At 44.8% G+C, this 10,115-nt stretch overlaps 1 protein-coding gene across 1 annotated transcript; it reads right to left on the minus strand.

The window, feature by feature from the left end:
• Window positions 1-3,064: 3,064 nt before the first annotated feature.
• Window positions 3,065-8,754, minus strand: LOC308217288 (ly6/PLAUR domain-containing protein 2-like; the record flags this gene model as incomplete). The annotated part of the gene is made up of 3 exons (XM_080610275.1): window positions 3,065-3,276; window positions 4,106-4,225; window positions 8,703-8,754. 3 exons carry the CDS (start codon window positions 8,752-8,754, stop codon window positions 3,065-3,067), a joined length of 384 nt encoding a protein of 127 aa, XP_080466401.1.
• Between the last annotated feature and the right edge of the window lie 1,361 nt (window positions 8,755-10,115).

Raw genomic sequence — 10,115 nt, forward strand, 5'->3', positions numbered from 1 at the left:
GGGACTTTTCATCAGGGATTTTAGCTATAGCTATAGGATTTAGCTATAGCTTTAGCTATAGGATAAGGGGTGATGAGTTCAAACTGAAACAGAGGAAGTTCAGGTTAGATACAAGGAAGTTCTTTCCTGTGAGGGTTCTGAGGCACTGGAATGTGTTTGTCAGAGAAGTGGTAAATGCTCCATCCCTGTCAGTGTTCAAGGCCAGACTGGACAGAGCCTTGGGTGACATGGTCTAGTGGGAGGCATCCCTGCTCATGGCAGGGGTTTGGAACTAGATGATCTTAAGGTCCTTTTCAACCCAAACCATTCTATGATTCCATGATTCCATGATTCCATGATTCTGTCTTTAACAAGTGAGTAGCTAAGTATTTTGACCACATCCTAAAACCTCCATTTACAACAATGGAAAATAAATGAGGCTCCCTTTATCTTTGTTTGGAGGAAGATAAAATATGGTTTGTCACAAGTGGCTATGGGCAGAGATGAGGAAATGCTTATCCACACATCTGGGCTCCAGCTTTGCTTTCAGGGAAACTTTGGTTTCTTCAGATTGTAGAAGCAATTTATCAGCTATGCTAAAGTGCTCTGGGCTTCTGGATGCAGCAAACATCATTCAACGATGCAAAAAGAAGAGAGGTGACCACACCAAACCTATTTGCCACAAAGTGGCCTGTCACCATTGCATTTTACCAATGCATGTGTATGTGTTAAGTCTTAGCAACAGCAGAGCAAGAACATCAAGTGCTTACTTCACGTCTTGTCACTTGTCATATGCAGGACTGGTAAGAATATCTGACACCCTCCTTTCCCTATGGGGTTCATTCAGGAATCTTAATGGTCCTCTGTATTGTACTCAGTACCTGGACTACAGATGGGTTCATGTACTCATGGGTTCATGAGCGATACCTGGATTTAGAGAAGGAATATTTGCCTTGGAAAATTGCTACCAGAGTGGACATAGTGCTATATAGCATAAATAGTGTAGAAAAACAGTACAGGGAGCAGTCTCACTACTGCTTATCTATGAGAACAAGGTGTGTGAATAAAACTGTGAGGCAAGGGCTTTGACTGAGTTTGTTTGAAAGAAGCTACACTTGATGAAATGACGGCATTAAGCCTAAAAGGGTGCTGTGAAGGCTGGGAATGTGAATAAAATTAACCATATGCAGTAAGACACATGGGTGGTGTTTTGCTTTGGTTACAATACACAGTGGTCCTGATGCAGCTTCTGGGACAGCAGAACCCAAGGCTGCTGACTGCCGGAATGGGCAGATAAAAAGAGAGAACCTTCATAAAGTTCCACAAGGCCAAATGCAAGGTCCTGCCCCTCGGTCAGGCAACCCCAAGCACAAACAGAGGCTGGTGGGGAATGGATGGAGCAGCCCTGAGGAGAAGGACTTGGGGTGTTGGGTGAGGAGAAGCTCCCCATGACCCAGCTTCAGTGTGTGCTTGAGCCCAGAACCCCCCCGTGTGCTGGGCTGCACCCCCAGAGCGTGAGCAGCAGCTCAGGGAGGGGATCCTGCCCCTCTGCTGTGTGAAGGGGAGACCTGAGAGCAGCTCCAGAGCCTAAAGGGGCTGCAGGGAACCTGGAGAGGGGCTTGGGACAAGGGCCTGTAGGGACAGGCCAAGGGGAATGGCTTTAACCTGCCAGAGGGGAGACTGAGATTAAATATAAGTAAGAAATTCATTACTGTGAGGGTTATGAGGCAATAAAACATAAAAAAAAATAAATAAATAAAATAAAAAAGTAAATAAATTAAATAAAATAAAATAAAATTAAGAATAAAATAAAATAATCATAAAAGAGGAAAAGGAAAAGGAAAGAAAAGAGAAAAGAAGGAAAGGAAAGGAAAGGAAAGGAAAGGAAAGGAAAGGAAAGGAAAGGAAAGGAAAGGAAAGGAAAAGAAAAAAGAAAAGAAAGGAAAAGAAAGGAAAAGAAAAGAAAAGAAAAGAAAAGAAAAGAAAAGAAAAGAAAAGAAAAGAAAAGAGAAAAGAAAAGAAAAGAAAAGAAAAGAAAAGAAAAGAGAAAAGAAAAGAAAAGAAAAGAAAAGAAAAGAAAAGAAAAGAAAAGAAAAGAAAAGAAAAGAAAAGAAAAGAAAAGAAAAGAAAAGAAAAGAAAAGAAAAGAAAAGAAAAGAAAAGAAGGGAAGGGAAGGGAAGGGAAGGGAAGGGAAGGGAAGAGAAGAGAAGAGAAGAGAAGAGAAGAGAGAGAAGAGAAGAGAAGAGAAGAGAAGAGAAGAGAAGAGAAGAGAAGAGAAGAGAAGAGAAGAGAAGAGAAGAGAAGAGAAGAGAAAAGGGAAGAGAAAAGGGAAGAGAAAAGAGAAGAAATGAAAATAAAAGAAAAAAAAAAGAAAAGAAAGTAAAGGGAAGAGAAAAGAAGAAAAGAGAAGAAAAGGAATAGTAAAATAAAATTATAAAATTGTAAAATATTCATCCAAGGACATGTGCACTATAAATAACTTCAGTGCTCACCACAGTTTTAACACAACGTTCTTTTTATTGTGCTCAACAGGGTACAGAAAACAAGAGATTTCAGCCTCATTGGATTAGATCACTGGCGTGGGAGGTTTCTTCTCCTGCCTCATATTTTGGACACAGAAGTGTCTCCTTAACTTATTGTGTGCAAGAAGGGAATCTAGACAGACCAAAAGCCTGGTGTGGAGAGGCCCTGCCACATAACCGAGTTTCATCTGAGAAGCTTGGTCAGTTCTACTGGCTAACACCTGGGGGGACAAAGTGCTCTAAGGAGGTATGGAAGGCTCTCAGTGCAAGACTATTCTGCTTTAAATAGACTTCATACAGTTTAGTTCAAAACCAACCAGATCAGCGCAGCAAAGAAACTCCATAGTTAATTTTGTGGGAGCTTTTGAGTGGATTAAGAAATTCAGGTCAGAACTTCCTGAGTTTTGTTTCTCTCTTGGTTGTGGGAAAACGATGCTCACTAAAGTGATTCCTGGAGCTGTTGATGGTTGTCGATGAGGCACCCAAGCAAAAAGCTGGGCTAGAAGGGATTTGTTCTCTTCTTCACTGGGTTCTTCATCATGAAAGACCTCACCATCAGCTCCTCACAGTCTAGTCCAGAAGAGGATGCAGAGACAACTTGCTAGCATCACAACTGGCACAAAGCTGCTCCTCAGACTAGCTGCGCCATCCACATTGCACAAGTCAGTGTAACAGCAGGAGACGGGGCGCGTCAAACCGATCCCGTCCACATCGGATGGGATGCAGACGGGAGAGCACATCTTGGTGACGGTCAGGACTCCCGTGAAGGGATAAACTACAATACAGAAAGAAAGGAGGAAGAGTTAGGAATGGAAGGAATGGAGGAGAAGTCCCCTTGTCCCTAGTGAAAGACTAAGTGCTTTCACCACCATGGTCTTAGCTCCACTTCAAACACAATTGGTCTACTTCCTATCAAGAGCGCAAGAAACAGCTCCCACTGAGTGGCCACAAGCTGAACAGCACTTTGCATCCGCTGTGTCTAGATCAGCTTTACCGTGTAAAAGGTCAGTTAGGCTCTTTTTCTGCCCTGCTTTGACTCTACATACAATCTCCTGACTTTCCCATGCACAGCCAGAGCAGGACCATGCAAAGAGAAAGCATCCACCTTCACAGTGCATTTCTTTGTCTGGACAGGTTATGATCAGTAGGGTCACCAGTCCAACTGATGATGCCTTCCTGAGAGGTGTTTGGCCATCAGATGACCAGAAGTTGGTGTCCCCACTTTACCAAGTCTCTATTGGCCTCTCTACTCCAACTAGCTTTCACAAACAGTTCTCAGGTCAGGAGAGCACTGTTTGACCCACAACCATGTAAATGGCCCAGAGAGCCTGAACTCTTTATCTCCACATCTCAAGCTCAAGTCAGCATGTTTTTTCTAACCATGCCCAACACTGAGCATTAACTATGAGCTTGCATTCAGTAAGTATTCATGCACATGAAGACTGCTTTCCACAGCAGCAGGAGGCTGCTCTATGCCTCAAAGAAGTTCTCTTCCAGGCTTACATATTTAAGGGAGAACAGGTTCTGCTTCCCACATGGGCAGTCTTCACCTTAGAAACACTGACTCGTGTTAAAAGTACGGATAAAGAACTAATTGCCCTTACCATCCTCCAGGGAATACATAGTAGTCTTGCACATGGTTTCGTTATTCTTGCAGGTCTGGATTGTCGTACACTTATCGACACTGGTAGGATCAAGGCAAGTGTAACATTCCAAGGTTTGTCCTGCAAGGAGGGAAAACATAGGCTGGCGTTACGTGGACTGCCATATTCTGTCCGTGTCCCTTCAGCTACCTCTGGGGAGGGTATCTTCCCAAAATTCTTATACCAAGAACAAGGATGGAATAGACAAATGTATTTGTACCAATGGGAATGAGAAATTCGGTAGACTGGTGGTCAAAGCACAGCCTCAGGTGTGGGTTCAAACCCATTGCAACAAGTCAAGCAAGACAGAGTCACACACATGAAAGTCCCCATGATTCAGAATAGACCTTGTAGCTGGTATACCTCAGCTCTGTTCTTACTTTGCATCTGTTTTTCTTCTTGCTTTTGCATTAGAAGAGCATCAGAAAGAGATCATAGACTCACAAACTCACAGAATCACAGAACGATGAAGGTTGGAAGGGACCTCTGTAAGTCATCTAGTCCAATCCTCATGTTCAAGCAGAACCACCTAAAACCAGTTACCTAGGACTGTGTCTAGATGGGGTTTTACTTTCTCCAAGGATGGAGACTCCCCAGCCTTCCAGGACAACCTTCCTGTTCAGTCACCATCACAGTAATAAAGTCTTTCCTGATGTTCAAAGGGAACCTCCCATGTTTCTGTTTGTGTCCTGTGCCCATTGCCTCTGGTCCTGTCACTGGGCACCACTGAAAAGTGTCTGGCTGTATCCTCTTTGCACCTTCCCTTCAGATATTTATAGTCATTAATAAGTATTCCCCCCTTGAGCCTTCTCTTCTCCAGGTTGAACAGTTACAGTTCTCTCAGCTTTTCCTCAGAGGAAGTGGCCCTTCACTGAATTCTCTCCAGTCTGTCCATGTCTCTCTTGCACTGGGAAGCCCAGAACAGGACACAGGACCCCACATGTGGCCTCACCAATGTTGAGTAGAGTGGAATAATCACCTCCCTCCACCTGCAGTGCTTCATCTAATGCAATCCAGACACCAGTAACCTTCTTTGCCACAAAGACACATGGCTGGTTCATGTTCAACTTGGTGTCCACCAGGACCCCCAAATCCTTCCAGCTGGATGGCCCCCAGCATATAGTGATGCATGGGTTTGTTCTTTCCTATGGGCAGGACTCTGCGCTTGTCCTTGTTTAATGTCATGCTGTTCCTATCAGCTCAGTTCTAAAACCTGTCAATATCCCTCTTGATGGCACCTCTGGTGCATCACCCGCTCCTCCCACTTTTGTGTCACCCACAAGCCTGCTAGGGGTGAGCTCTGCCCCATCATCTGGATTATTAATGATGGTGTTAAACAGGACTGGACCCAGCATTGACTTTTTGGGTCAATACTGGGTTAAGTTACTAATCTTCAAGTGGACTTTGTGCTGCTGATCACCACCCACTGATCTTGGCCATCCAGATAGCTCTCAATCCACTTCACTGTCTGCTCATCCAGCCCAATACCTCAACAGCTTGTCTATGAGGATTCTATAGGAGACAGTGTCAAAGATCTTCCCGAAGTCCAGATAGACAATATTCACTGCTCTCCCCTCATCTACCAGGCCAGACACTTCATCATAGGGGTTCATGAAGTTGGTCAAGCATGACTTCCCCTTGGTGAAGGATCTGGGTACACAGAAAAATTAGACTTGAATGTGAGTTACAGCAGGGAGAACTTCATTTGATGCTGTCCAGTCTGTCAGCTCTTTCCAAAGACTGGGAGCTCTCAGATAGGAGAGTGTCCCAGAGAGAAGGAACTGTCTCCATCAGATTTACTGAGCCAGGAGAACAAATTAAGCACAATCCTTGCTTTTTGCAGAGATTCTGGTTTTGTGAGAAGAATGTGTGAGAAGTCATTTTCAAAAGATGACAGTGACCACAATATGCATGGGGTACGTACTGCTCTCAACAGAGACTATAGAAACAGGCTTTGGTACCCAAGTCATCAAACCCACCCTGCTTCATCCTTCATCTATGCACTTCACCAGTGCGTAGATGCTCTTCATCACCTCCTTGTTGAGCTGCAAAGACCCATGCAAGCCTGCAGGTGCCACTTGGCTCCTAAACACACAGAATAACCACAGCCCAGGTCTTTCAGTACCTAAAGTCTTTTGAGATGGAGAGATTTTAGACAGAGACACTATAGAGTCAAGTTGGTTGTGATGCAGTATTTCCAGATCACTCCAAGCTAAACATATCAAGCCAACACATCACCAAGCCATTTCTGGACAAGCTTTTCAGGGCACTTTGCTTTTCTTTCTGAAGAACCCAACAGTTGATCTGGGTCCTCTCTTCCACCACCCCACCAGGTACCTGCATGTGTGTTCCTTACAGGCACAGCAATGCATTTTGGTACCTCTTTGTTCTAGAAAGCAGTTCTTACCCCATCTGTGTGACATCCCTGCTGAAATCCCTTTAAACCCCATTGAAAAGGAGAAACAATTCAGTTTATCTCAGCACGCCTAAAGCCGGGTGTCACAACAGCAGGTTCAGGCAAGCAAGCCACCTTATGAAAACAGACAATGCAACTTCACCCTACCTAGTAAGCCAGAAGGAGCCCTTTTCAAAACAGACACAGCAATTCTCTTCCTTCTATTCAAAGCAAACTTTCTGGTTCTGTTTGCCCATTGTGGGCTGCTGTTTTGTTTGCATTAATTCTGCGTCTGACAGCTGTCAAATACAGCTTTAAGGAGCAAGCTTCATCATTATGCTCAGATTTTATTATATTCATATATATATCATCATATATTCATATATACATCATCAAAGCCACAGGATTTGTGTTCCTCTTTGGAAAGAAAATAAAGCTTGTCCCTCCCCTGCAGAATCAGCTTTCAGGCCCAATGGTGGAGGAGGAAAAATGCTCTTACATAAGAAGGAAAGAAATACAAAGGAAAAGGTCCTAACACTGCTCCGCATCCCAACCAGGCACAGATAAAATCACACTTTACAGTGCCTGGACCTGGAAGAGTTGTGTAAAGCATGCAAATGTAAAATCATAGAATGGTTTGGGTTGGAAAGGACCTTAAGATCATCCAGTTCCAACCCCCTGCCATGGACAGGGACACCTCACACTAGACCATGTTGCCCAAGGATCTGTCCAGCCTGGCCTTGAACACTGCCAGGGATGGAGCATTCACCACTTCTTTGGGCAACCTGTGCCAGTGCCTCAGCACCCTCACAGTAAAGAACTTCTTACTTGTACCTGATATATATATATCTCTAATATCCCCATTAACAGCTCCTGCACTGATCCTGCATAGGAGTTACCTTGGCCAACCAGGGTAACACCAACTCTGAGCTTGGGATCATCAGTATAAAATGAAGGTTTTGTGCAAGAATTTATTCTGGTGGAAGCATGGAAGGCTGGGGAATCTATGCCAGGATGTCCTTTCCACTATGCAGTCACCTTCCATCAGTGGAGGTTATGGCATCACCACTCATGTGGGTCTGCCTGCAATGAGGGGATTCCCTGTTTTTTAAGGAATGAAAACACCAATATCCCAAACATCCTTCTGTGCTTGGCTTCATGGAGATGGTGATGGAGAAAAAACAACGGAATCCCACTGATGGAAACAGAAGGGCAAGATTTGCATGGCATACCTGGACAGCCTAAACTCATAGGGCTTGATCCCTTCCTCCACATCCCATATAGGTCACTGCCAATATCAGGGGTGGTTGTCTACCCAACCCTGACTGTCTGATTCAAGCCTACCCCCTCCAGCAAGGAGATAGGGACAGAAAGGAGGGAGGAAGGATGGTGGGAGTCACTCCTTGTGGTGACAAACTCTTAAATCCTCCTGCAAAGAGGAAGTCCCTGAGGAAAGTCCACAAAATTCTTCGCACTTGGTTGTCTTCCAAGCTGAAAATGTCTTTGACTACATGCAAACCATAGTGTGTTAACCATAGTGTGTTAACCGTAGAGCTAGAAACATCAGCCCCGCACTACCTGGGCCACCAGCTTTGTGTCCCAGCCCATCTTTCCCACTTCTAAACGGCTGAAGCTTAATAAGCCACACTTACAACGTATAACACACACTGCATTAAACTGGCTGGGTGACTTTCAGGGTTAAGTATTGAAACAGGAACCAAAAGTTAAATATATATATTTTATATATTTTTATTATGAAATATATATTTAAATATTTCCAAAAATGGATTTCTATTTCTAATTCTCTTTCTGTTTCTATTTATACTTATATTTATATTTGGTTTTGTATTACCAAGTAATATAATTCTTATAGAAAGATGAGAGTGAAATGGAGCAAGAACACATGAAAGTGAGAGCTGAGATTTGTATTAAAGAAATTACACGGTATAATTACACTTTGCCTTGTAACGCTTCCTAAAGAGCCTGAACTAACAATCCCAATGAGACCATGATGGTCCTTAACATCTGACAGGCTGGAGATATTCCAAAGGCAGATTGTGTTGCTGAAAACTGCTCAAAGTGAGAGGCATGGATTTGAGAGGGAAAAGGTCGATCCCATCCATCATGCTGCATGTCCACAGATAAATCAGAGCAGGAACTTACCAAACTCCATGCAAGCAATGGCAACCAACAGAAGAGACAGAAACAGCTTCATCTTGCACAGACCCTTGTCTCCTGGTCACTGGGCTGCCACCACTCTTCACCTGTGGCTTTAATGGCTCACGGCCTGGTGGCTTGCCATATACCGATTCTAACCCCCAATCCAATTCTACTGGAAGAACGAGTCTGATTGAGCTATAAACAAATCAAATGGGTTACAAAGCAGGCCCCACCTCCTGCCATGCCGTCATCTCTTTTCATGTTCCTTGGAGAAGAAAATGAGGTTTTGTATAGTGGACAACTTGTGAGATTTGTTTAAGCCAGGTGATTTGCGGTTAGGCACGATGCGTAAACCCAGGGGTGTTAAATAATCCCAGTGGCTATGCCTTGCCTTTCAGCTTGGTGATGTTTCTTCGGTTTTGCGGTTCTTTGAGCTACATCAGTGGTTTCCACGAATCCTAGGGAAGAAAACAATCTGTGAACAGCAAGACACTGAACCTCGTGTACTTTTCTCCTCTGGGTTTTTACCCTCAGGAAGGGCCAGAGGTTATCAGGAGGAAGAGAAGTGGAGAGCTGATTTGCAACCCCTTACTCACTGCAAACACATGGTTGGGGTTTTGGCACTGTAATACCTCTGCCCAAGCTATGGGTTTTCAGGGGGCTGAGGGTTGGAGTGCACTGCCTCCCTCTCTCCTCTCCCTGCCCTTTACAGACCGAGGTGGTGGGAGCACTTAGAAGACAACAGAATCATAGAATATTTAGGGTTGGAAAGGACCTGAAGATCATCCAATTCCAATCCCCCTGCCAGGGATGCCTCACACCAGACCATGCCACCAAAGGCTCTGTCCAACCTGGCCTTGAACACTGCCAGGGATGGAGCATTCATCACTTCTCTGGGCACCCTGTGCCAGTGCCTCAGAACCCTCACGGTAAAGAACTTCTTCCTTATCTCCAATCTGAACTTCCCCTGTTTCAGTTTGAACCCCTCACCCCTTGTCCTGTCACTACAGTCCCTAATGAAGAGTCCCTCCCCAGCATCCTTGTAGCCCCCTTCAGACACTGGAAGCTGCTCTGAGGTCTCCACGCAGCTTCTCTTCTCCTAGGCTGAACAGCCCTAACTTTCTCAGCCTGTCTTCATACAGGAGGTGCTCCAGCCCCTGATCACCCTTGTGGCCTCCTCTGGACTTGCTCCAACAGCTCCATGTCCTTTTTATGTTGAGGACACCAGAACTGCACACAGTGCTGCAAGTGGGGTCTCACAAGAGCAACAGAGCCAGGTCATGAAAGTTTGGGTCAAGGGAGTTCCTCAGGTTCGCCATCCCAATCCATTCAGGGAAGACGGCCCATGGAGAATCCCCTCTGTTCTGAGCCAACCCTCTCCACGTGTGACAGCAAGCCCACAACTTATTTTCTTGC

Source organism: Psittacula echo (assembly GCF_963264785.1).
Source record: "Psittacula echo genome assembly, chromosome: 2".
Lineage (NCBI taxonomy): Eukaryota > Metazoa > Chordata > Aves > Psittaciformes > Psittacidae > Psittacula > Psittacula echo.